The sequence below is a fragment of the Lichenostomus cassidix genome, chromosome 24 (assembly GCF_008360975.1).
Source record: "Lichenostomus cassidix isolate B80296 chromosome 24, HeHo_3.0, whole genome shotgun sequence".
NCBI classification, from domain to species: domain Eukaryota; kingdom Metazoa; phylum Chordata; class Aves; order Passeriformes; family Meliphagidae; genus Lichenostomus; species Lichenostomus cassidix.
Window position 1 is genome coordinate 5,713,127 of NC_139504.1, and position 24,918 is coordinate 5,738,044.

General features: G+C 52.8%; 4 protein-coding genes across 7 annotated transcripts; 3 read left to right on the forward strand and 1 right to left on the reverse strand.

Moving 5' to 3' along the window:
* Window positions 1-556: 556 nt before the first annotated feature.
* CD3E (CD3 epsilon subunit of T-cell receptor complex) lies at window positions 557-6,024 on the reverse strand. The gene is made up of 9 exons (XM_085081933.1): window positions 5,937-6,024; window positions 3,760-3,919; window positions 3,565-3,664; window positions 2,558-2,578; window positions 2,243-2,257; window positions 1,918-2,109; window positions 1,563-1,715; window positions 1,162-1,208; window positions 557-834 (listed from the first exon to the last, which is right to left on the reverse strand). Exons 3-9 carry the CDS (start codon window positions 3,611-3,613, stop codon window positions 778-780), a joined length of 534 nt encoding a protein of 177 aa, XP_084938059.1. The 5' UTR covers window positions 3,614-3,664; window positions 3,760-3,919; window positions 5,937-6,024; the 3' UTR covers window positions 557-777.
* A 40-nt stretch (window positions 6,025-6,064) lies between these two features.
* On the forward strand, window positions 6,065-10,386 carry LOC146427575 (myelin protein zero-like protein 2). The gene is made up of 6 exons (XM_085081932.1): window positions 6,065-6,200; window positions 7,505-7,671; window positions 8,000-8,210; window positions 8,426-8,570; window positions 8,961-9,048; window positions 9,546-10,386. Exons 1-5 carry the CDS (start codon window positions 6,146-6,148, stop codon window positions 9,019-9,021), a joined length of 639 nt encoding a protein of 212 aa, XP_084938058.1. The 5' UTR covers window positions 6,065-6,145; the 3' UTR covers window positions 9,022-9,048; window positions 9,546-10,386.
* An 802-nt stretch (window positions 10,387-11,188) lies between these two features.
* On the forward strand, window positions 11,189-17,390 carry MPZL3 (myelin protein zero like 3). The gene is made up of 6 exons (XM_085081931.1): window positions 11,189-11,337; window positions 12,257-12,423; window positions 12,835-13,045; window positions 13,644-13,809; window positions 14,611-14,674; window positions 16,422-17,390. The coding sequence occupies exons 1-6, from the start codon at window positions 11,262-11,264 to the stop codon at window positions 16,446-16,448; spliced, it is 711 nt and encodes a 236-aa protein (XP_084938057.1). The 5' UTR covers window positions 11,189-11,261; the 3' UTR covers window positions 16,449-17,390.
* Window positions 17,391-18,442: 1,052 nt separating this feature from the next.
* On the forward strand, window positions 18,443-23,856 carry JAML (junction adhesion molecule like). Of its 4 annotated transcripts, none has more exons than XM_085081929.1 (8): window positions 18,443-18,575; window positions 20,073-20,293; window positions 21,582-21,739; window positions 22,091-22,316; window positions 22,412-22,538; window positions 22,854-22,914; window positions 23,128-23,223; window positions 23,363-23,856. In XM_085081929.1, the coding sequence occupies exons 2-8, from the start codon at window positions 20,251-20,253 to the stop codon at window positions 23,522-23,524; spliced, it is 873 nt and encodes a 290-aa protein (XP_084938055.1). In that variant the 5' UTR covers window positions 18,443-18,575; window positions 20,073-20,250; the 3' UTR covers window positions 23,525-23,856. The 4 variants fall into 4 exon arrangements, with proteins under 4 accessions (XP_084938055.1, XP_084938056.1, XP_084938053.1 ...); XM_085081930.1 differs by having other exon boundaries at window positions 18,449-18,575; window positions 20,245-20,293; XM_085081927.1 differs by lacking the exons at window positions 18,443-18,575; window positions 20,073-20,293 and adding an exon at window positions 20,310-21,471.
* Window positions 23,857-24,918: the final 1,062 nt, after the last annotated feature.

Below are 24,918 nucleotides of genomic sequence, written 5' to 3' on the forward strand. Positions count from 1 at the left end.
CTGCAGCAGCACTGCTTTGCAGAAGGTGACAACATGACCCTGAGTGGTTTGGAGCTGCTGGGGGTTGGTGCTGTGTGTATCTTGCAATCTCCCTGCTCGGGCTGTAAGGCCCTGTGTGGTAAAAGAGCCCAGCTGTGCCTGCAAACCGCATCCTGCACGGAGCTGCTGGCTGTCACCTCCCCCGGGGCTGAGCCACCCCCAGCCCTGCTCTGCTGCTTCCTCTGCTCTGCTCAGGAGCACAGACGGGGGTGGCTCAGCCACGGTTCCACCTGAAACCTTCCCAGGCATCAAAACAACTCGTGGGCTTCTAAAGCTGCCCCACTGCTGCTGTGGCATTTTGGGGTTTTTTTACTGACTGCCTCTGTTCCTTTGGCTGCAAATGAAGGTCAGGCTGTGGAGGTGAGAGCAGGAGGAGGGCAGAGAAAATCCCTCTGAGAGGAACCCACTATCAGCCCAGGAAACCAAGTGGAGGCACTCAGGGCAGGAATTAAACTGGAGGGAAAACCAACTGGAGCAGGGAGAAGTGTGAGAGGAAAAGGAAACCAGGAAGCATAAGTGAGGCTGCAGTCCTTTAATGGGAAGGAAAATTCTTGCCAATGTGCTCATTTCTGTTCCCTGATGGCAAACCCCAGCACACCAAGGGTGGGACAACATCCCTGTCCCTTGGCCTCCTGGCTTGCTAGGGCCTCAGCAGAGCTGCAGAGAGCTGGGAACAAGCTGGGCAGAAGCGATTAGCCCCGAGTGCTGCTGGCTTCCAGCCTGGCAATCCTGGGAATGTCAGAAGCCCCTGGACTGCAGGCCTGCATACACCTCCCGCTGGCCTTTCCGGATGGGCTGTGGGAACAGCAGAGACCTTGGCTCAGCAATCCTTACCTTAGTCCACACAAAACGTGGAGAAAAGCCCAGCAGGGCAGGGGCAGTGCACGGGGAGCTGCAGTTCTGCTCCCAAATAAATCCCTGTGGCAGCACCAGGAAAAGATGCTCCACCCTTGCCATCTTTTTCCTCCACTGCCAGGAAAACTTGGAGCTTTTGGAGGACTTGGACTTTGGAAAACTTGGAGGACTGGATGTTTCTTCAAGGGTTAATGACCTGGCTGTCAGAGCCAGCCCTGGCTATCCCTCCCCAGCCAGCAGGATGGACAGCACAGGGACAGTCCTCACCTCGTAGTCCGGGTTTGGGACAGGGGGAGGACGCTGCATCTTCTGACCTGAAAGAGAACACAGAGAGGGTGAATCCCTGTGGGTTCCTGTCATGAAGGACTTCCAGGATGACCCCAGGGCCAGGCACACCATGGATCATCTCCCACAGCTTTATTTTGAACTCTTAAAGAGGCAACTGCTGCCAGGAGCTGGAGGGTTGGCTGCAGCATGACAGCCTGGAAAACGAGTTCCTAAAGGCAGGAAGGCTTTGGCACAGCAGCCACTGCCAGCCCTACATGAAGGCAGCCTGGAGAACACGTGTGGGAAGCAGGAGCATGGTTTGGCAGCTCGTGGAGAGCAGAGGATGCTCCTCCAGGCAGTGGGGATGAGGGATTTGCTGGGTGCTCAGGGGTGGCTCTCACCTCGTGGCCGGCTGTCCCCAGCAGTGCTGGCTCTGCCCTTCCTGCGTTTGCTGAAGTAGTAGACGAGGATCAGCAGCCCCAGGGTGATGAGCAGGTCGGCAGTGATGATCCCTGCCACCGTCAGGGCGTCCAGCTCCTCGCAGTTTTCACACACTGAGGGGATGAGGAGATGGGAGATGCTCAGAGCTCAGCTGGGAAGGGGAAAAGAGCAAACTGAAAGGAAAGGGGAGATTCCTTCTGCCAAAAACGGGCTCTTGAACTCCTTTATTTCCCACACAGAGCGGGAAGGGCCTGGGCAGCACCAAGAATCAGCTCCCAGCTCCCCAAACCTGCAGACTGAGGGTTTCTCACTCACCTCTGGCGTTCAGGTACAGCTCACGCCTGTCCCTGCCCAGGGAACAGCTCAGGTTGGCAGGAGTGCTGTCGTGGTCCTCTATAATGAGCTTCCCCTCCTCGGTTCTCCCAGGTGGCTCCCACTGGACACCCACATCATCCAAGGGACATGTGATTGTCACCGTGGTGCCCGAAATCTCCACCAGGAATTTCCCTTGGGAAGACAGAAAGGAAGGCAATGGGAAAGGAAACCAAGGGGAAAACTCAAATATTTCTACCTGTTTTTTAGCCAGCTGCAGTTTTTATATTGCACTAAGTAGTGAAGAATGCTGGTAAAATTCACTTACCTTCCGGTTCTGCATCTGCAAAACAGAAAATAAGGAGTGTTAAAAAGTAATCTCACAATTGCCTCGCTGCTTGGTGCTGTTGGAAATGCCCAACCCTGCTTGGGGATCACTGGGAATTATTAGGGATAATTCATGATGGTCAATTTTTCCAGTCAGGCACACCATTATCAATTAATGAATAGTGAATTTTTCTATCCTGCAATATTTGCCAAATTCAAATACTTCTACTTGACTCTTGGTCCTCATTTTTGAGGCATACTTGGGGTTTTTTTCTAACATATTAAATAATTAAGAAAGGTGGTAAAATATACTTACCCTCCTGAGCTGTGGTGCCAACTGCAAAAAAAAAAAAAAAATTAAGTGATTGAGCTTCTGATATCAAACACTTTTCCTACTCCCAGGACATCCTTTCTGAGCTCAGCTGCTCGAAAGAGATGTTTATAACCCCACGTTGATGCTGAAGGCATCAGAGACCTGCTGCTGGTGAGACAGGATGTTGTTCTGAAATTGGGAGCCATTTTTGACACAGCCTAACGCCGAATGGAAACTTGAATCATTTTCCAACCCAGCTCAGAAAAAGGGTTGTTATTGCAAGGTGCACACCCCGAAATTCTGCAAACACTGCTGGAAAATCCTGGTAAGCACCTCTGTCCTCTGCAGGAGAGAACTCACTGGAGACCCTGACGTTGATTTAACTGAAAAACAGTTTATCTGTGGGATTTTCCTGCCTTGTAGGAAACAACTTGCTCCACGGAAGGCTCTGGAGCTGGAATAGTAAAGAAAGAGCTTTTAGGAGGTGTGAATCAGGCCTGTGATTTCCTTTAAAGACATTTGTCTTTTTACAAGTAAATAATCATAGAGTTGAATTCCACAGATATCGGATTTGGCTGGAGAGAAGGTGACCTGATGTTTTTTTCTCTGCGTAGATGAATTTAAATTTGAAAATAGAACAAACAGTTTTATTGCTGATAAACCACATTTTAGTTTTTCTATCTTCTCAAAGTTTGGTGTTTGCAGCATGTTGGCAAAGTAGTTGTATTCTCATTGTTAAATCTCTTCATTAATTACCTTCTAGACTTATCTCTCCTCGTTAATGGCTCCTTTAGAGCCTTGGACCGATATTCTGCACTTCATCCTAACCCAGCTGGTCCTTCACCCTGGTGAGGTGGAAATTGCCACCACACCCTTGACATCCCACCAAGCCTGAAGTTATTTACCCAGGACCCCGAAATGTTTTAAGAAAAGAGCATGGATAAAGGATAAAACCAAAATTAAGACCACGGAACCTTACAGCTCCCACTGCACTGAATTTGGGGACTCACCTGCCCACAGCAGGAGCCCCAGCAGGGGCAGGCAGTGCTCCAACCTCATCCTCGTGTTCCTCCTCCTCCTGCTCCTCTGCACCACATCAGACTGGCATGGCTGTGGCAGGAAAGAACACGGTGGCTTTTCAAGAAAGAGGCCCAGGATTCCTTTCCCAGAATTGATAACGGCTCAGGCAGGGCTGGGGGACTCACTGTCAGCAGAGCAGCCAAGGCAGAGCCAGACACGTGAAATAAGCTCAGGTCAGGAAGTGCGGAGACTCAAAATGTCTTCATGGGACGTCACTGCCAGCCAGGGGTGGCTGTTCTGCTCTGTGCCAGCTCTGCAGGGCTCGGGATTGCTCCTGGAGCTGCCCTGGGAGCAGCAAGAGGGAGAAACAAGACGGAATCAGGTTTGCCATCAGGACTTTCCCAACAGCTTTCCAAAGTGAGAGTTTGAGAAGTTCCAACCGCAGCAAACGACTTCAGGTGGAATCACAGAATGGTCTGGGTTGGAAGGAACCTGAAAATTCATCTCGTTCCACTCCCTGCCATGGGCAGGGACACCTTGCACTGTCCCAGGCTGCTCCAAGCCCTGTCCAGCCTGGCCTGGGACACTGCCAGGGATCCAGGGGCAGCCACAGCTCCTCTGGGCACCCTGTGCCAGGGCCTGCCCACTCTCCCAGGGAGGAATTTCTCCCCACTGTCCCATCTGACCCTTCCTCTGGCAGTGGGAATCCATCCCCCCTTGTCCTGTCACCCGTTTCTGATGAAGATTCCCTCTCCATCTTCCCTTTCAGACGCTGGAATGTCGGAAGGAAGGACCCAGAAGCACCCCAGGAAGCTCAGCACCCACAGACCCTGCCGGGGCACAGAGCTGAGCCTGGCCGTGCCGGGCCGGGACATCGCTCCCTGCGCAGCCCTGCGCTCACCCGGAGCCATCCCAGCAGCGTTTTTGGGATGTTCTCCCGTCTGGAAGTGGCCTGCCCCACTAGAGGGGGCTCCTGCCCTGCCAGCGCCAGCGCAGGGACTGTCCCTGCCAGCCGGGGCTGGGGACAGGCACAGATCCCCGCTAGGACCGCGACAGGGACATTCCGGGCCCTGCTGCCCGCAGGGATGCTGGATATTCCAGAGAGAGAATATTGCTGTGCCCGATTTCCTTTATCGGGGCGCTCCCTTTGGCTGTCAGAGCTTTCTTTTACTTATTTCTGTTTCCAAATGGAGCAGCAAAGAATTTCGGTTACTGGTGAGTGTGCCAGGGATGAGGTGTTCTCTTAAAATTTGTGGTCCACGTGTTCTGAAAGAAGATGAAGATTGTGAAAAGTCTGCTGGAGAGGTGGGAATAGACCCTGTTCCCAGCCCTGTGCAGAAATAATATCGGGATGTGGCCGCAAATTGGCTGCTAAACGCTCCTTGCAAGTACCTTAAACACGACCTGAACGAAGCCCCAGAGTGATAAATATTCAGGGTGGCAAGGAAACAAAAGGAGGTGATATTTTGGAATAGTAACTGAGTGGAAGTCTGCGGAGATGAAGTGATGAAGGATTAACACAGAACCGAATTATTCCCAGGAAAACGGCGATCCTTGGTGTCTCGGACGTTAGCAGGGATGTGTTAGCAGATCCAGGATTCTCTGTCCAGTTTTGGGGACAATCCAAGGAGCTGATGGCCTCAGCGCTGTTTTTCCATCTCCAAATCTCTGCAGGGAACCCCAAAAACACCCAAAAATCCGGGCATCCTCCCCAACCCTGCCCTGGCACCGCCGCGAGGAGAATCAGCACCAAGCGAAAGTGATAGCCAGGGATGATTTCTTGGAACGAGCTGGTGAACCAAACACAAACACTGCCAAACCGGTGATTTATGGCCGCGAATGCAAACATCTGTATTTTGCCAGCACACGGGCTCTGATTATTTCCACACTCGCAGCCGCCACGTGCCTCCAGCGGAATATTCTGTGCTCTGTGGAATTTCTCACTCGTGGAGCGCCGTGGGGTTTCTCCAGCTGCGCCTGGACTGTCCCCGGGCTGGAACCATTTGCCACTTGGCTTTTCCAAGGATTTCCCAAGCACCAGTCCATGCAGGCTGCCAGTCCATGGCTGCAACCAAGGAATATTCAAATCATTTTAGTGCAGGTATCTGTGTTTTGGTGGGACGTTTCCATCTCCTGGAGGAGTACCCTCCCTGCGGCCACGGACTGTCACTTTTTGGGATCGTTCGCAGGTTTTTTGCCCGACAAACGGCCCTCGCTCCTTCGAGCCACCTATGAACACCTCCAGGCAAACTTTCTTTGACCTCCCACAAGAGGGGAGTGGTTTCAGGTGGCGGCTGGGAGGAGGAATGATTGCAACACAAAAGAGCAAAGGAATATGGGAGGGAGAAGAAATTAATCTTACCTTGGGAATCTGGCCGATTTAAGGGCAGAAGTGAGCGGGGCTGGGCGCAGCTTGGCACGGGCAGAGGGAGAGCTCACCTCCCCTCGCACGCCGAGCTGGGGGGAAGGAATTTGCGCTGTTGAGCTGGGAAGAATTCGAGAAACTCATCTTTCACGCGGTCAGCGAGAAGCCGAAGCGAGTTTGGCTCCGCAGCCCGGATTGTCTCCCCGATGCGCGGCCGCGCCTGGCTGGGCGCTGCGCTCGTCCTTGGGGCGCAGCTCCGAGGTAAGGAAACTGCCCCTCATCCCCTCTTCTGATCCCCGAAATCATCCCCAAGGCTGAGGCTTTTCTCCCGTCCTTGCTGCTGTTCTTTCCGTGGAGGTTCGCTGGAAGTTGCACGAAGTGGTTGAGTTTCTACCCCGACAGGTTTAGGCGTGTTTCAGAGGAAGAACTTTGATTTCCTGCGGTGATCTCCTTCTCAGCTCGGGTTTCAACGTCTTTTTCTTCCTGCCGGGAATCTGGACTTTACTCCCAGGCTTTTTTTTTTGCTACCTTTGTTCCTAAACAATCAGGGATTGTCCAGGAGCTCCGGGTTCAGATCCTTTACTCAGCAAAGGTTCCAGACTGACACGAAACTCGCTTGAATTTTCAGTGGTTTATATCAAAACACTTGGATTTTAGGAGAACCGCATCCTCCTTTCCCAAATGCATCAGCACACGGATGTAATCTGCCTTGGGAAAAAAGTATTTTGCACTTATTTCTCGCAGTTGTTCTTGTCAAGGAGTTTAAAATTAAACGATTTGGCACTGAATGTTTGCATGAGAAACGTGATCTCTGCCGGTGAGGTTTTTCACATGTGAATGCCTTCAATGTTTTGGCGTTTCAAATATTTTCCCCTTTGAGATAAGGAATTATTTGGAAGGAAGTCCTCAGTTATAAATTACTTCCAAATACGTCGTCATTATGAAGTCATATTGTACAACCCCAGATAAGCTTTTTTTTTCGCTTGAATCACACTGGGGCGAGTTAACTTCCTAAAGTGACAGGAGCTGATTGATATTTTCTTTTTCCTTCACCAGCAATCCATTACTTTTCCCTAACTTTCATTTTATTCCTTTCTTTTCCTTCCTGCTCGTTGTCCCACTTCCAGGGCAGCATCGAGTAAGTGATGCTCATTATTTCTGAAGCAGCAGCTGTGGTGCTTGTGGGGATGTTTCTTGGACAAACAAATCCACATTTACCTTGAGGATTTCCTTTAGAATTCCTCAGCCTGACTGAATTTACCTGTAAACCCTCTAAAACTGGCTCTGGATATATCAGCAAGAGCAGTTTCACTGTGATGTGCATGAGGATGGGTATGAAGTGCATCAAGGAAAGTTCTGGCATGAGAAATAACAATTCCTGAGTGGGTTTCAGTCTGGTTTGAAAGGGCAGGGCTGCTTTGCTGAGTAAATCTGCAGGATCACCCCCCGGGACACTCAGATTATCCACTGCCAGCACAGATAAGGTTCCTCAGGAGCTAAAACTGATAAGGAGCAGCGCTGAGCTCACTGCACACAGCGATTTCCCCCCTCTGCTTTCCCCGCAGCGCTGTGGCTGGCGGCAGCAGTGGAAGTTCACACTGCCAAGGAGGTGGTTGCTGTGAACGGGACGAACCAGCGGCTGAAATGCACCTTTTCCAGCAGCAGCCCCGTGAGCCAGCAGCTGACAGTGACCTGGAACTTCCAGCCCGAGGACCTGAGCACTCACGAGCCGGTGAGTGGAATCCTTGTGCTCCATTTCAGGCGTTCAGGTTTTCCCAAATAAAGCAGTGCCAGGTATATGGACACACCTGAAAGCCACAAGTACGTTCATGTCTTTGTCACTGGTGATGATTAATCTGAGTTCTGTTTACAGACCCTGCCTAGAAAACTCTCTCATGGTTAGTTTTGGGTGATCAGGGCTAAAATATGGTCAGGAGCTGGAGCTGCTGGCAGCACAGCTGTCTGAGGGGACATCCTGCAGCTGACACGACTGAGAGCACACAGGAGTCTTCCAGGTCCCTTCCAGCCCAGGCCATTCCATGTTTCTGTGCTTTTTCTAGGTGTTTTACTACCTGAAGGAGCCCCACAAGCCCCCCTTCGGGAGGTTTAAAGAGAGAGTCACCTGGGATGGGAACATCGAGCGTCATGACGTTTCCATCATGATCTGGAACCTGCAGCCCAGTGACAATGGCACCTTCACCTGCCAGGTGGCAAACTGGCCAGATGTCTATGGCACCATCGGGGAGGTGCGGCTGAGGGTTGTGCAGAAAGGTGAGAGGCCAAGGAACCCCCCAGGGGCTGTGTGAAGCTAACTGGAGTGATCTTCCTCCACATCTGGGGAAATTCTCGGAGGAAAGGAGTTGTAAGTGGAAACCATGAGGGAAAAAGAGGAGCCTAAGCCTGTTTATTCACAGATAGAGGATCTCAGCCTCGTTCCTCCTGTGTGTCCCTCTGGTTCAGTCCTCTGTCTGTCTCTCCCCACGCAGTGAGTTTCTCAGAAATCCATTTCCTGGCCGTGGCCATCGGATCTGCCTCTGTGCTGATGATCATCGTGGTGACAGCCGTGATTATCTGCCGGCAGCGGCGCAGGAAAGCGCGAGACAAGAGGCTGGAGGTGGCAGACACTGAGCTGTAAGGACACAGAGGGAGGGAGGGAGGGGTTCCTGGAGATCTTGTCAAGTTTATCTCCACAGCCTTTCTGAATTCTTGGCTTGGACCCTGCAAGGAGCATCTACAATGCAAAACTGCCAACCCAATTAGCCGTAATTGGCTGTGTGCAGGCAGAGCAGAGCCCCAGGATGGACAAGCTCTGGAGTCCTCATGTGGCTCTTGCCCTTCTCCGTGGCTCCTCGCTCAGAGAAGGACCCAGCTGTGGTGGTGGCTGCAGATGATCACCTGAGCTGTGGTCACCTCACTCACTGTGTCACCTTAGGTGTGCTCCGTGTGACTCAGGACACCCTGCTGCTCAGCATGGCACTGATTTGGGCCTTTTTCTCTTCTTTTTCTCCCTTTTTATAACAGTAAAGAAAAGGAGAGCTTGAAGGCAAGAGAAGAAAAGGAACCCATCCCATTGGAAGACTGAAGGTCTTTGCTGGTGTGCACAATGCAGGTATCCATCCAAACCTCCTCTCATTCCTGTCCCAGTGTCACTGTGGACTCTCCCAGACAGATTCCCTCGGGTGTTTCACTGCTATTCACAGTCAGAACTGAGGCCACAGTCACACTGCTGTTGAGGATCCTTCAGAGACAGCTGAACAATCAGAGCCTCTCAAATGTACAAGAGATTCCTCCACCCTGCTGTTGAGGAGCATTTGTAGGAAAGCCATTGTTGCTGTTTTCCATGGCATTCCTGCTTTGTGGATGAAAAGGAATGAATTACTTCCCTTTTGTCAGTTTTGAATCTGCTTTTTGATTACTTTAACCTTTATTGTTTCAAAATTGCTGCAGGAAGACTGGAACTGATTCCATATTCACCAGCTCTGCTTAAACACGTCAGCACAAATTTTACCCACAGTTTCTGAGGTCAGCAGTCGCCTCTATTATTTTGGTTTTTGCCAATAACCCTGAGTAATGGATGTTTGTTTTTCTTATAACCTTTCTTCTCAGGTGCTTCCAAAGCAGCTGGTGAAAGCTTGTAATTTGGGGAGCTGGAACAAAGCTGGGTTACAGACACCCCACGCTGCCAGTGTGGTACCTCTGCTCAACCTGAAAGTCCTGCATGGAAGCACAGCGACTTTACATGAGTTGAGAATTCCCTTCAGCAAAGCCAAGCAGGAGGAACTTGCCCCATGAACAAAGAACTTTCCTTCATCTTCTTCCCTGTGCAATGCGAGCAAAGCTTCTCTGGAGGATGAAAGTGCCACGAGAGCTGCCTGAACTGAGGGCTGGGAGGTGTTGGAGCAGATGCACCCTTGCACCTTAAAAACCACAATGTGCCTTCGTGTTGCCCTGTTTTTCCTCTCCAGACTCCTCCCTGACACCCTGAAAAGGAAGACTGAGCAGTGAGGGCTCAGCTGGCACAACAAACACGCTTGGAATCTATTTTCTCCTTTAGATGGACAGTGTTAGAGCTGGGCAGTGTGTGCTGTTTGCTGTTCAGGGTGGTTTTCACATCCATCTCCTGCAGCTTTGGGAGATTTTGTGGCTCTGGGGGCTGAGGAGAGTTTTCTGCCCTCCTTTTCCCACTCTCACTATCCCAGTGCTCCCCTCTGCTCCCCTTAGTTCCATCCCCAAAACCACGGAACCCACGGAGCTACGATGGTATTTAACTGCCCCAAATCAATCCTGTTACAGTATTTTCCCAGCCCTGAATCAAAGCCTCGACTGTTTGTTTGCAGAGTGTCTTTATGGCTTATAACCTGTGCTGTGCCAGCCCTGTTCCCTGGCTGCTCCCTGGCTGTTCTCATTTTCACTCACCTGTGTTGTAAATAAAGGCAACTTGCTGAGAGCTGTGCTGGTGTGGAGGATGCCCCTGACACCCCAAACGAGCAGATTCGCACTGTTTGTCCCCAAAATCGGGTTTGTTACAACAAGGCAATAATGAAACACTTCAGAGAGACATTGGTTATTGATTTCAGAGCAGCCCAAGACTGGGTGCTCATTGGTGTCCCACAAACCCAGCAAAGCCCACTGGATTTCTCACACCATTATTTCTACACAGATATCCAGTTAATAACTTTCCAAGTACAGCCCCTCTCCTATTAATTATTAATTAGTTATTAATTCCCATACAAATCACGTAACCTCAGCAAATTTCTAGTCGTGCTCAGGGTCTCTTTGACCTGTAGGTGTGATTTGTTTGGTATTATAATCCAGGTGGTTCAGTTCCAGGATATCTAAACCTTGGGTATTTGCCCAGTTAGCAATGTGCACATAGACACACGGATGTATTAAATCTGTTGATTTAACACATCCTTAGAACTTTTTTTGTTTCAGGATGTCCTTGGCTAAGGGATGCAGCTGATTAGGTCTCTTTTTTTTTAGCTGATTGCGCTTGAGAGTACAGAAATCTTACAGCAAGAAACGTCCTGACAAAAACAAAGAAACCAAAACAAACAAACAAACCAATTTAAAAAAAAAAAAAAAAAAAAAAAAGAAAAGAAAAGAAAAGGAAAAGAAAAAAGCGCAGTGAGTGGGCTGGCTGTGAGCGCAGCCGCTCGGGGATCTGGGGACAAGCGCAGTGACCACGCCGGACCCAGCAGAGCCGCCCCAGGTGTCCCCAGAGCCGCCCCAGGTGTCCCCAGGCGCCGCGGCCATTTCGGGGCTGCCCCGCCCTCACCTGCGCCAGGGGAGCGCCATGTTCCGGGGCTGAGCCCGGCCGGGATGTGGCGCCGAGGGGCGGCGGGGGGTGGCGGCCACCTCCTGCTGCTGCTGCCGCGGGTGGCTCTGCTGCTCATCGGTAACGGGGGCGCGGTGGGGTGGGATGGACGGGATGGGATGGGAGGGGAGCGGCGGCGCGCCGGGGGTCCCGCGTGGGAACGGGGCGGGGATGCAGCTCGGGGGTGGTCCGGGGGAGGTGGGAAACTCGGGAAGGGCTGTCCCCGGGCCGTGGGGACTCCGAAGGGAATGGGAAGCTCGAGTAGAGCAGTGGGGAGCTCGGGAAGGGTCGCTCCGGGGCGGTGGGTGGCCCCGGGGAGGTGGGAAGCTGAGGAAGGATCGCGCTGGGGTGGAGAAGGGTCCGGGAGCGGTGGGAAGCTGGGGAAGGGTGGTCCTGTGGCCGTGGGGACTCCGAGGGGAATGGAAAGCTGGAACAGAGCCGTCCGGGAGCGGCGGGAGGATCGGGAAGGGTCCTGCCGGGGCCGTGGATGGTCCCGGGGCTGTGGGAGGCTCGGGAAGGACCGGAGCATCGCGGCACCCGAACGGGGCTGGAAAGAAGTGTCTGCACGCACTGGAAACAAGAACTGAGAGTACTCGGTGCTGTGAGGAGACTTTTGACCCACCGATTGTGAAATTCGGGCGCTGTGGCGAAAAACACGGAGCAGAATTGCTTTGAAGTACCTAAAGCTGGTGCTTTGCAATCACCAGAGACCCAGCTGATTCCATTTCTCGGCTCTTTATCTCCACGTGTAAACCCCTGTGAGCTCTGGGAGGTCCCTCACAGGCAGTTCATCTGGAGCTCCTTCCAGTCCCACGGAGAACAATTCAGGGAGTTTTCTGCTTTCCCCCAAATTTCATTGTGGGGGAAGGAGAAGGAGTCGCTGCTGTGCTTTAGCCTTTGAATTCTGGTTGGCTTGCACACCCGTCGGGACTTTGGGGACAACTTTGCACCTCCCAGGTAACAAGAAACAAACCCCTGCCTTCCATGCCTGTTCCATCAGGTGTCTGCAATGTCCTTTCCGTGGACATCAAAGCCAGTGCTAAGGTCCGAGCTTTCGTGGGTGAGCAAGTGCTGCTGAAATGCTCCTTCAAATCCAGCTCCCCCATCACGGAGAACCTGCTGGTGGACTGGACCTACCGTCCCCTCAGCGGCGGCCCGATGGAGACAGTAGGTGGAGCAGGGCCAGCCCTCTGTGCATGCTGAAAATCTGAATTTTCTGTGTGCTTTGCGGTTTGGGAGTCTTGTTGTTGCCTTCTTTCCCCTGTGGAATTCCTTGGGTGTTCTCTGGGTGAAAAAAAAATTCCGTGTAAATACAAAACAGCATAGTAATGATAAAGTGGATAAATGTTGGGGTTTGCCACAAGTGCTGCATTGTGCTCTGTGCCAAATAACTGTAAAGATTTGACTGGCACTGTGTTTATCTTATAAAGGAAATATTCTTTACAACTCTTTAAAGCATCATCATTCCTTTATATTTACAATGCAAAATTCCTTTATTTTCACGACACAAAAATCAGTTTATTTGTTTTCTCAGATGAGTGCTTTATCACCACAATTACTGCTTTTCCCTCCTCGCAGATTTTTTATTACCAGTCCGTTCCACACCCCACGACATCGGGGAGGTTCAAAGACAGGATCTCCTGGGTTGGGAACGTCGCTAACGGCGATGCTTCCATTGCCATTGAAAGCCCAGCGCTCAGTGACAACGGCACCTTCATCTGCAGTGTGAAGAACCCTCCAGACATTTACCACAACATCCCCCAGACCCTGCTGGTGGTCACAGAGAGAGGTAAGGCTCCCTGCCCAGAATTCGGCCTCAGAGCTGCTTTGTGGGATCCTGGAATTCTGAGCATCACCTGGGAACTGCTCCCTGGAGTTTCAGCAGGGGTCACCTCAGCCCTGCTCCCTGAGCTCAGCTGTTTGAGAATCATTGAACTGATTTGGGGCAGGAAGGGACAGGGGAAGCTGTGGTGATAACAGGAATCAAAAGCCTCCCTTTGTTGAGGCGTTTCAGCCTCGGCGAATTGCGGCAGAGCAAGTTAAACATTGAGGAAACGCTGGCCTAAAAATAATCCCCACATCAGAAGCGCTGATTGTCAGTAATAATTTCCTCAGCTGCCCTGCGTGCCAACCCTGCCCCAAATTCTCAGCTCAGCCGTGCTGATAGAAATGTGTCGTGCCCTGCCTGCCTCTGCAGCTCCTGCAGCTGAGTGTCCTCCTGGGCTGGGCTTGGTGGCAGCAGAAGGTTTGGTGGCAGCAGCCCTGCAGAATTGATGCCAGCCTATTTCAAGCCTGCCACCCCCATGTTTCATGTGAAAAGGCCACCAAGCTGTGTCCTGGGTGAGTTTTTGTCCCCAGAGGCTCAGCAGAGCTGTGTCTCATTGCAGGCCTGGCCTTCCAGCTGACCTCAGCAGCTCTGCTGTCCATCCTGGTGTTTGTCCCCTCTGCCATCGTGGTCATTCTGCTGCTGGTGAGGATGGGGAGGAAATTCCGAGTGCTGAAGGAGAAAGGAAAACCTGGCTACAAGAAATCCTCCATTGAAGTGTCTGATGAGTAAGTCCTGGAGCCTGTATTTCCACTTTGGGGTGTTGGCACAGGCACGAGGCATGATTTCCCCACTGCCCTTCAACATCAATTGCCTGCAGTTCACTCACTGCTGTTTGCTTCTCACCCAGCAGTCAGAAAGCCTTGAGAAAAATCCCCATTTTGGAGCACAAACCAAGTGCTGCACATCCCTTTTTTCCTGCCATTCGCGTGAGGAATGCCGTGGAACTGAAGTGGTTTTGGGTTAGACATTATTTCACTTCTGTAATCAGGTTTATTTTAGCCTGAGTCAGCAGGGTATTTTGCATGTGTGAAGTTTGTGGGTTGCATTTTGATATGGAGTCCCCATAACAATAAAATAAACCAAATAATGCTGTCTGTGGTGGGCCTGAGCAGAGATGGAGGAGCTTTGGAGACTGAATTCCCTTCTGCTCTGGGAATGTTCAGTAGAGAGAAGGACAAGGCAACAGTAATTTCAAACCTGGCTTTGAAATCACTTCAATAAAACAATTCCTTGCAGAATTATTTTTTTACTGCAGTGTTTTAATATGCTGATAGATGGTGTAAGATCTGCCAGCAAAACCACAACTTTTGTTCTACTCTTCGTGGCACTTAAGTGAAATATCCGCCTTCAAAATGAGGCACCGGGCAGTTTTTAGTCATTTTGGTTTTGCTGTGCAGAGTCAAAAATCTTTTCACCACGATGAAAAATCTCCAGTTCCATATGGTATAACCAGAATTCACAGCCCAGAGGAGGTCCTGGAATGTCTGGGGGGTAAAAGTCCAACTGATTTTGTGCTTTTCCTGCAGGCCTGAGCACTCAGACACAGCGGGCTGCGGGGGGAAGCTCCAGCAGTGGTGTCTGAACTGTGTGGTAAGTGGAGATTTGGTGTTTTCACAGTGGTTTAGCTAGCTTGGCCGCTCAAAGGAGGCGCTAAGAGTCTCACAACACCTCGGGGTGTCCGAGGTGTGTCCCAAATCTCTCCTGGGAGTGAGAGCTGCTGGTTGTACTGGTGGGGAAGCTGCCATGAGATCCATCAAACTGATTTTTCATCCGACTTGATTGGAATCAGAGCTGTCATCTTGAGATGAGAAATCTGGATTGAAGTGCCAGCTGCTGCGGGGATCCTCCAGGGGCTCTGCAAAGCAGTTTGGGGCTGGCAGTGCTCTGGTGGGGAAATGAGGCAGTGACCCCTCAGCCACTGTTTTTGCAGAGGTGGTGGAGATCTTCCTCCTTTCACCTCGCTTTCATTGCAACAGAGCATTGCTAAACCCTCGTGGTTTGCTTGTTTCTGGGTTTTGTTGTGCTCTCTGAAGTGGTGGTTGCAATCTAATCCTGCTCCTTCCCCTCCCACCCCAGCAGCAGCTCCTGAGTGGCTTTGCCACCTTGTTTTCAGCAGCCACAAGAGTGGCACATTCCAGAGTAATGCCCAATTGGAGAGGCCTTTCATTCCTTCGGAGCAGATTTACCTCAGGGGCACCTTTGCATCTCATGTAGAGTCAGTGTTAGGAGGATTTAAATATGTGTTGCTTGATTCACTCCTCTAATGCCAGTGATTTAAAATGTCCTAAATGCCCAAGCCTTCAGACAGGCGTGTGCTGATGGTTTCTCCTAGATACAGGATGAAAAACAGGCAATTATGTAAGCTAAACATAAAATATTTAGGGTTCTGCATGAGGCACAGCAGGTACAGAGCTGCAGAGTTGGGAAGGAGGGTTTGGAGAGGCACAGGAAGCAGGAAATGCTTTGTGCCAAAGGCTGCTCCAGGTGATGCTCTGGGAATCAGGGAGGCACCAGGTGGAGAGATGGGAAAGGATGGAGCCCCAGTTTGGTGAGGGAAATGCTGTCAGGAAGTGGGAGATCTTAAAATTTGAAAATTATCTCCTCATCCTTTGGGAGGAGGGAAATTGGAACGATAAAATCCTGCTGCTTGCATGCAGAGTGTTTGGTCAGGTTTGATCCTTTGCTGTCTGATATTGAAATGTTTATCTGATCAGGTCTCTGAGAATGCTGCCCAACTCCCTTTAATGATTCTGCAGTTTTGAGGTTCCTCTAATGTGCTTTTTTCATGCTTAATATGTGACCAAGCAATTAAAATTGCAAAGCCAGTGGGAAATCTCTTCAGACTCCAAATGTCTGGAGTGTCAGTGAGATTTGCCTTGTAGAGCTGAAGAGTTTGGGTGAATTTCCAGCTCAGAGCTGCAGAGCTGCTTGTGGGGACACCACCAAATGAGTGCTGTGGCTACAGCAAGAGATGATGGGGCTCTGAGACTGTGTGGTTGTCAGGGCTGAAAAACAATAATTTGTGCTGCTCAGGACGGTGTCTGCAGGGTGGTGCTGCAATTTCTGGCTCATCTTGAGCTGCTGCTTCCCTGCAAACACATTTCACGTGTGGGTTATGCTGTGGTGGCTGTGTCTGGGAGAAGTCAAACCTATTTATATTTATATTTATATTTATATTTATATTTATATTTATATTTATATTTATACCAGCACAGCAGCATTTCTGGGAAGCATTCAGGCTCTCACCAGAAGCCCAGCCAGGCTCAGCATTTGGCTGAACTCATGACTTCATTCATGGTTTCACACATAGGCTGTTTCTCTCCATTTCCCCATTTAGGACACGGATGAGGAAGATCCATACTGATGGAAGAATGAAGCTGTGGAGAAAGACTGCAATTACAGCACTGGAAATCATGGTTAGATCCTTCCAGGGGCTGCTGGATAACCAGTGCAGACTGAAGGACTCTGCTCTTGCTGGATTGGAAGAATAATGCTGATGGGATTATTAGCTTCTATTTAAGCACAAAATAATGATTTTTTAAAAAAATCTAATTTATTGGGACAAGAATGTCTTACCCTCTGCAGTGCCTAGAATGCCAACATGCCTCGGTTTACCTGCAAATTGGTTTGATTTATTGGTTTGACATTTTGGTGACATCCCTCCTCACCTGAGCCTTTGAAATCCAACTTCTTGAAGCAAAAGCTGTTCCAGCTCTCTGGGCTGCTCATCTTTGGGCACTGGCAATATTTGTTCTCAGGTTTTTTGGAACATATTGACTCAGACCAGTTGGATGAAGTGGTGCCTGGAATCCTCTTGTCTTGGAGTGAAGAGAACCTACTGCTCCTGAAGTATTTTTTGGTTTATTCAGCTGCATCACTAGGTACCTCTCCTTCTACCTGTAGAAGTGAAGCACAATTCATAGAAAACAATTTTTTAAAAAATTTTTTAAATCAGAAATGCAAATGGGGACTCTGTTTCTGGGGACACATAACCCCATCTACCTCAGCCATGGACTCAAGCACTGCCCAAAGCAATGTTCTGTTTGCAGTAGTTGTTTTCTTCCTCCCTTCTTCTAGGACCCATTTTAGGGAAATGGTTAATCATGCAGCATTAGTTCCCCTCGAGGGAAGTTCCTCTTTCACCAGCCTTGTCCAATAATGAACAGCAGAGAGCAGTGGAATTCATTCACTCAATCCCTAAAAAGCTGCTTCCTTTCTGTGTTAGCCAAATACTCTCCTTTTACAGATGTGCTACAGGTTTGCTGTCGATTTTGATGTGCCATTACCAATAAATTGCATTATTTCATTCTGCACTGTGAATTTCTTCATTTGGCTAAATACAGCTGAACTCATAAAGGGGATAAAAATTGTCATGTGATGATGGTTTGGGGTTTTTAGGGAGCAGATTTGACCCAAAAGGGAGCCAAGTCCCCCTTCAGCATCTCTGTGCTGCCTGCAGGTTTCAGGTGGAGCTCCTCACTGAGAAGTAGGTCAGCTGCAGATCTCCAGCTAAAGAAATACACTTTTCTCCTGTCTACTCTAAAGCAATGTTTAAAAGGTTTGTACTCCCTGGTGACACAACATCCTTGTCAGCCAAAACTTTCCTGGGAAAGGCTGCTGGGGAGACTGTGCAGCCTGGGGGAAGTGGCTTTGCTGTCCATGACTTCTCTGTGGAAACCAAAGGCTCTTTTTTGCTGCAAAAGGTTGGATTTCAGCTGTGACTCTTTGGCCAGGAGCGTGCTGGATCCTGGGCAAATATTCCTGCTGCAAAGCTGAGCTGTGAATGGTGCTGAGCTTTCTCTTCCTCTGCTGCCCACGTGGAAATTTCTTGGTGCACCGTGGAACCCACTGGGAGTGGAATAGAGAACAGGAGTTGTTTTGGTGTTTTGAGGAAAGAGGAAGAAAAATGGGCTTTCAAAGTGGCCATGGAGGGATGCAAAGCAGAGGCTGGTGGGTGTTTCAGAAGGAAGCGGCTGTCCATGCTGGGACAGGGAGGTTTGGGGCTCTGGCAGCACCAGGAGGAAGGCAAAGCCACATTCCCCAGTATTGCTGGTCCTCACAGGGACAACATCCAGCGTGCAGCACTGACAGCTCTCCACCCAGCTCTGCTCCCCAACATCAGAGCAGCAGGGAGCACAGGCTGCACGCTGGAATCTCTGTGTCCTGGGCTGGTCATCTGGACAGGTCATCTGGACTGGTCAGGCCAGTCTGCCACGCTCAGAGCCCCAGCTCTGCCTGTGAGTACCTCCTGAAGCTGCCCCATCCTGCGAGTACCTCCTGCAGCTGCTTTCCCCCCTCCGTCGCACATCCTGATTTGTTGTTCCGCTTTCTCTCGCGTGTGAAAGTGACCACCAGACTCAACCTGAGAGAAGGAACCAGAGGCTGCCAAGAAAGGTCTTGCATATGCAGCCTCGAGATGATTTAGATGCTCTGAATCACTCACTGAAGAACGCTTCGTGCAAGACAAGCTGACTTCCCCAGGCCACACTAGGTGGGTATTTTTTGCTGTAATATTTATTTCTGGATGTTTTTATCTCATTTGTTTTTCCTGAGGAGAGAACCAGGAGAGCACAAATGGTGATCCCATGTGCAAAAGCAGGGAAATGTCAAGGCCATGTGGTGTCTGTGTCCTTTTTTCCCCAATCTGTTTGGGAAGGGCGATTGGGATGTGTCAGCACTGGAAGGCACAGAGCAGCCTGGTGAGTGGGTTTGGCTCCAGCTGGTGCCTCCCAGCACCCTCTCCCTGCTGTGTGCCACAGGGGGAGACCATGCAAAAAGGTGTTCCCAGACAGGACCCAAATTGCTTCTCAAAAGCAGGGTGATAAATCCAGCGAAGACTTGGCTGCAAGAAGGTTTTGGGGTTTTTCTCTCTGTTTTTTTTTTTTTTTTTTTGAGGTTCTGGGTATAGAAATCGCAGCTTTCTGCAGCTGAGGACTGTTTTTTGAGCTGGTTGCTCTATCGGCTGCTGCATGGGGGTGATCCTGGGAGAGGGCAGCTCTTCTGCAGGTTTTGGCAGTGAATCTGGCAAAATAGGATGCTGTGTTTGCTGCCCTGAGCTGTGCTGGCCCAGCTGAGGGCCCTGGGGCTGAGCAGCAGTTGTGTTTGTAGGTCGTGTGTGCAGCAAAGTGTGTCACGGCAGAGCTGCAAGGAGCACAGCAAACCACACCAAAACGCAGCCCCAGAAGGGTCCTGTGCTCTGAGAGGCAGGTAGCAGAGGATTCCAGAAGGTTTGCTGTCACTTCTCAGGATTTTTTTGCTTGTGGAAAGGGCAGGGTGATGAAGGTGCAAAGCTGCAGTGACTCTGTCAGCCTAGAATTGATCCAAAGGTCCCCAGCAGCTGACCCTGGGTCTGGAATCCCTGCTGGTGTGCAGATCCTCTCACTTGCACGATGGAGCAAAAAAGAGAGAAGCTACCAAGATGCCAGAGATGATTCAGCTCTCGTCTTTCTATTTCTATTTCATTTCTGCAGTATTGGAAAATACATGCTGGTAACGGCAGCCTCAGCTCCAGCTCCACATGAGGGTTCTCCAGGCAGGAGAGCTTCTCTCAGTAACTTTTTACCTTTAAATAAGTTTTGAATGGGAATTGTGGAGCAGGGACAAGTCAGACAGGGTGCCTTCCTTTGGACCCTGGCTTGTGTCCAGATTGCTGGTGGTGACAGCCAGTCCTTCCCTGGGCTGCAGGACAAATCTACAATGTGTAGGAGGGAGATGTCAGCTTTATTCTGAGGGATGTGGAGCAGGTCAAGCTGAATGCAGGGAGCAGAGGTGGCATTACTCCAGCAGAACCTGTCACCATGTGCAGCACCCTGGGGCGAGGGGTTAGCTCTGGAGCAGGGGGTCTGTGTTTTAGGACCAAACTTCTCTGATTCTGTCCTGTTAAAAACGTCTGGTTGCTTTGGGAGCAGAGCCAACATCTGTGAACACCTCAGCTCAGATGTCTCGACCCCCAAACCACCAAACCCCCACGCTCGCTCTTCCTTTCCAGGCTCAGCACAGTCTCAAAAACCGGAGCTCTGCTCCCTGCTCTCTGTGTTTCAGCCTTCCAGCCCGAGAGGCTGCAGATCAGGGCCTTGCTCTGACCTTGAGCTGGTTGCCAGCCCTTGGTGTCCTGCCCCAGGGGACACTGGAGTGTGTGTCACCTCTGCTGTTCTTTTCAGAGGGAGATGAAGGTGTTGCTGAGCCTGACCCTGCTGCTGACATGGCTGGGTAAGCTCTAAGTTTTATTCCCCTCTGCTTTCCCATCTGAGACTCATCAGTTCCTCTCCTGCTGTGGTGAGAACCCCTTGGAGCTGCTCCTCTCCTGGCTGCCAGTCCTGCCTGTGCTGCATCTCCCCTTCCTGCAGATCTCCCCTATAGATCAGCTTCAGACTTCCCTGGCATCCCCCTGGAATTGTCCTGTATTTAGGCTCCAAGGCTTTGAAAGGAGTAGGACTGCTTCACCAAGTCTAAATACAGGGAGAGGTTTCCAAGGTATTGATTTTGGCTCTGCTCGAGGCAAGCAGCAGCTCCCTTGGTCTTCTCCGCTGGCAAATATTTGTCATTTTCAGCTCCGCAGCTGGTCAAGACCAACAGAACTTGTTTGGGAAGCTGCAGCACTTTGCATTCATTATTTACAGGGCTTCAGACAAACAAACACTTGGTGCTTGGCCAGGGCCCTGCCCTCGGTGGCTGTGGACAGGCTGAGCAGAGTGGCTCAGCCACGAGGATGAGCCTACCTGTCTGAGCAGCTCCCCGCTGAATCAGCTCACCCAGCTCTCTGCAAACAGCAGCAGAGCCTCAGCCTCCCCTCGCAGTGCCACTGCAGCCTCTGAGGCAGGTGGCATTTCTTCTGACGAGCTCCAGTGATGTTTTCTGCCCCACTTCTTTCAGAGAATCGTTTAGTTCAGAGGGGATCTTTAAACCCCTTCCTGCCGCATGCTCTGCAGCCCAGCGAGCCAGCAGCTGCTCCGTGCAGGTTGTGTCAGCTCCGTGCTCTTTGATGTTCCCCTGGTTTGCTTTTCTTCCCCGCTGTCCAGCTGCTCTAGAAACCCCAAGCTGTGGTTACGTGGCCAGACAAGCTCAGGTCTGGAGCCTGTGAGCAAAGGGGAAGGAAGCCAAATGGGCAGTGAGGGAGGAACTGAAATGTGTGTGAAGCACTCGAATTGCCCCTGGCCTGGGACAGATGAGAGCAGCACAGGTTCTCCCAGCCGGTGACTCACAGGCACAGCCCCGCAGGAGCTGCAGGCTTTGGCTCCGAGGCGTGGAGGGCAGGGGTTGTGCTTCCCAACCTCCCTTCGGCTGGATCACACGGCAGCAGCCCTTGGTGTGGCGGCGGGAGGATGTGCTGCCCCACATCCCGGGCACGCCACGAGCAGGGGTCAGGCGCGGGCTTGGCCTCTGGACTGGTCAGTGCCGTGAGCCCCAGGCTTCCCTGGAGAGGAGATGGCGATGGGGACAGGCAGGCTGCAGCTGGCCGTGCTCCCCGGGCTCATCCTGCTGTCCTTGTCCCCGGCAGAGCGATGCAGCGGGGCTGGCTCGGTGTTCATGGAGCCTCAGCTCCAAGCTAGGGCTGGGGACTCTGTGCTGCTGCAGTGCATCTTCCTAGACCCCGACAGCAAGGGCTGGACCCTGCTCAAAGTGGACTGGCTGCACAAGGCGGGAGCTGGCACTCAGGTGGGTCAGGGCAGGGGTGGCACCGGAGGGGACATGGGGCTGGCGGCGGGCGAGCAAGGCAGCCATGGGGAGGCTGTGGGGAAGCTCATCCTGGCCCAGGCCAGGAGAGGAGGAAGTTTCCGTGAGAGGAAGAAGTTTCTGTGAGAGGAAGAAGGGTCCCTGTGTGGTGGCAGGACACCTCCGCATGTCCCCGCAGCACCAGGGAAGCACCCTGGGGTTTTCCAGAGTGTGGGAGAGAGCCTGGGTCTGTGCGAGGAGAACAATTCACGGGGAGAGGGAGACAGGAGGGAGGGACAGGAGGGACAGGACACCTGGCACTGCTCTCACCTGACGCCGCGTGTGCCCCGGCAGGAGGAGATGGTGTTTTATTACTACAGCAACCGCGGCGTGCCCGTGGGTCGCTACAAGAACCGGGTGCAGTGGCAGGGGAACATCTCCCGCCGGGACGGCTCCATCCGGCTGCGGGACGTGCGGGTGAACGACAGCGGCACGTACGAGTGCGAGCTGCGGCTGCTGCAGAACAGCAGCATCTTCAAGAGCCAGACCGTGCTGCAAGTCAGCCCCGCGGAGCCCAGAGGTGCGTGCCGTGCCCCGGAGCTGTCCCCGCGGCTCTCCCGCAGCAGGGCTGGCGTCCCCGCGGTGCCATCCCCTGCCTCGGTGTCTCCCCGGCAGAACGAGGGGCAGCGGCCGCTGAGGATGCCGCGCCGCCGAGAGACTCTGGCTTCTGGCCGGCCGTGGTGGGCTGTGGCTGCGTGGCTGTTGTGGTGGCGTTCCTGGCCGGGCTGTGCGTGAGGAAGAGGTACCAACAGCGGCTCTGGGCTCACGGGGATGGGGAAGCAGCTCCCCGCTGCTCTCGCTGGCCGGGCTGTGCCCCACCGCGGGGATTCTCAGGTGCGAGGGTTCAGCTGCCCAGGTGCGGGCTGCAGGCTCCTGCTGCCATCTAGTGTCACCTTGCCCTGGCCGGTGTCCCCTCGGCTCCCAAACCGTGCCAGCAGCAGGGATGGCCTGGCAAAGCGTGCGCAAAGGGATGTCTGTCCCGGGAGAGGGAGGGAGGGACAGGAGGAGCGGGTGATGCTTCTCGCCGGAGGTGACACTGCTGCTGCCTTTCCTCGAGGTTGGCAACCACCACAGCCCTGGAGAGGATGGGGAAGAGCAGCAGCAAGAGCAAAGCAGAGGTGAGAGCTGAGAGCAGAGGGATCACTGGGTTGGGTGTGTGGGCTCAGGGCTGGGGAGGCTGAGGGAGGAGATCCCACACTGCCCAGGCTCGAGGTGCCATTTGCTGGCCAACTCCAACCATGGCTCTCATTGCTTGCCCTGCACCCGGGGTCAGGCAGCCCTCGTGTGCTTGGGGGCTGCTGGATTCCAAACACCCTGGTCTGCCCTTGCAGGAAGCAATCTACTGCTCAATCCCTGGAGCTGAGCTACCCAAGGCTGAGCAGGAAGCAAAGAAGAAGAGGAGAGCTGAGGACACGTACATAACCATGGTGAGCACCCAGCCTGCTGGGACCCCCTCACTGCTGTCCCCATCATCCATGGCCTCCCTCCTCATGCTAGACCCCAGCATCCCCTGCCCCCCAAACACACCCTGATACCCGTGCTGAGGCTCACCCCTTGTCCCTGCAGCATCCCTCTCACTGCCGGGACAACGGCGTCTATGTGGAGCTGGCCAAGAGGGAGATCCCGTCAGAATGGATGGCAGAGGGGACACAGCGGGATGGACAGAGCCAGGAGCCCCACAGCAGGCCAGAGGAGGTGCTTCCCAGGGCTCCAGAGCAGGAGAAATAGCTGTGCTGTGGGATGGCAGCCCCTTATCCAGGTGTGTCCAAGACACTTTTGTCCCTTTAAGGACTGCGAACTGGTGAAACATCACTCCCTGCTCCGTGCCAGGGCACTGCTGGGGCACAGCCCACCCCAACTGTCTGCAGGGGACCAGGGCAGGCTTGGCTCTTGCCCCCTGGTCTCTGGAGAGAGGCACAGTGGGCACAGCCTCACGCTCCAGCTTTGCTCCTGGCCCAGGATAAGGATCTCCAAGGAGGGAGATGCAGCTCGAGCCGTCACGGTATTTTTCTGAAGATAATAAAACTCAGGGAGTCCTCCCTGATCCTGTCTTCATTTTACCTCCTGCCTAAGCATGTGATGTCCAAGTGTGCCAAAATCTGCCTGGCCCAGGGCCTGGGAACCCCTGCAGCCACGTGAATCCTCGCACAGCACCTGCCAGCGCCGCTGGCTCCAGGCGGGAGCAAAGCCAACCGGGACAAAAAAGAGTCCCTTGGCAGCAGGATGAGGACGGATGGGAGCAGGACAGAGCCGGCGGGCAGTGGGGTCCAACACGTGTGTCCCCTGGCCAAGGGTCAGCAGCCGGGCGATGGGCAGCGCTGGCCGGGGGGAGCCCAGCCACCCCTCCCTGGCCTCCGGGGCAGCGTCTGGGCGGGGCTGGCGCTGCTCCCGTGCTATCTCTGGGTGCTGGGCGCTATCTCTGGGTGCCGAGCGCTATCTATAGATGTTTGACACCTCCAGGTGCGGAGGGAGCCGGGACCCTCCACCTCCCACCGCTGCCGGGAGACTGCAGCGCCGCGCTGCGCTCCTTGGTTCTCGTTGACACCCTGCTCTCTTTTCCCGCAGGCAGCCGAGGCATGGCATTTGGTGGCATTTTGGTGGGAAGCAGCCCCTGTAGCTGCATCTGGGGGGCCGGGGGTTGACACAGAGCCTTTGTGGGGTCGTGGCAGGCATGGCAGCAGAGCAGAGCGGGCTTTGCCTGCCCGGTGTGGGTGGGAGAGTGCTGTGTGTGCAGGGAGTGCTTGCTGAGCTGCTGTGACACTCTCATTCCTTCTTTCCCGGCTGTCCTGCTGCCCCTCCTGACTCTGCCCAGGCAGCAGAGCTCCTCTGCCTCCCTCCTGCCTCCCATCCTGCCTCCCTGCTGCCCCTTTCCTCCTCCTCCAGGGCTCTGCTGCACAGGAACCAAGGTGTGCCAATGCTCCTGGGCATCCCTCGCCTCTGTCCCCAGCGATGCTGTCCCAGCAAACGCCACCACTCTGTGTCCCAGGGCCTGAGCAGCTGCTGTCACTGCCTCTCAGGTGTCCAGGAGGTCATGCCATGTCTTTCCTGCACCCATCCCTGCAGCCTGAATGCAGGTTTGGAGCCCAGGGCCAAAGGCTTCCTTGACTGGTGGTGGGAAGGGG

Coding starts and splice junctions, on each gene's coding strand:
- CD3E (XM_085081933.1), bottom strand. CDS start 3,613: ATGAGGTTGGAGCACTGCCTGCCCCTGCTGGGGCTCCTGCTGTGGGCA. Junction 2,579..3,564: donor GGGGCTCCTGCTGTGGGCAG/GTGAGTCCCCAA, acceptor TTTTTTTTGCAG/TTGGCACCACAGCTCAGGAG. Junction 1,716..1,917: donor GCTGTACCTGAACGCCAGAG/GTGAGTGAGAAA, acceptor TCATCCCCTCAG/TGTGTGAAAACTGCGAGGAG.
- MPZL3 (XM_085081931.1), top strand. CDS start 11,262: ATGTGGCGCCGAGGGGCGGCGGGGGGTGGCGGCCACCTCCTGCTGCTG. Junction 11,338..12,256: donor GGTGGCTCTGCTGCTCATCG/GTAACGGGGGCG, acceptor CTGTTCCATCAG/GTGTCTGCAATGTCCTTTCC. Junction 12,424..12,834: donor GCGGCGGCCCGATGGAGACA/GTAGGTGGAGCA, acceptor CCCTCCTCGCAG/ATTTTTTATTACCAGTCCGT.
- JAML (XM_085081927.1), top strand. CDS start 21,249: ATGAGAGCAGCACAGGTTCTCCCAGCCGGTGACTCACAGGCACAGCCC. Junction 22,539..22,853: donor GGGCTGTGCGTGAGGAAGAG/GTACCAACAGCG, acceptor CCTTTCCTCGAG/GTTGGCAACCACCACAGCCC. Junction 23,224..23,362: donor AGGACACGTACATAACCATG/GTGAGCACCCAG, acceptor TTGTCCCTGCAG/CATCCCTCTCACTGCCGGGA.
- LOC146427575 (XM_085081932.1), top strand. CDS start 6,146: ATGCGCGGCCGCGCCTGGCTGGGCGCTGCGCTCGTCCTTGGGGCGCAG. Junction 7,672..7,999: donor ACCTGAGCACTCACGAGCCG/GTGAGTGGAATC, acceptor TGCTTTTTCTAG/GTGTTTTACTACCTGAAGGA. Junction 8,211..8,425: donor GCTGAGGGTTGTGCAGAAAG/GTGAGAGGCCAA, acceptor CTCCCCACGCAG/TGAGTTTCTCAGAAATCCAT.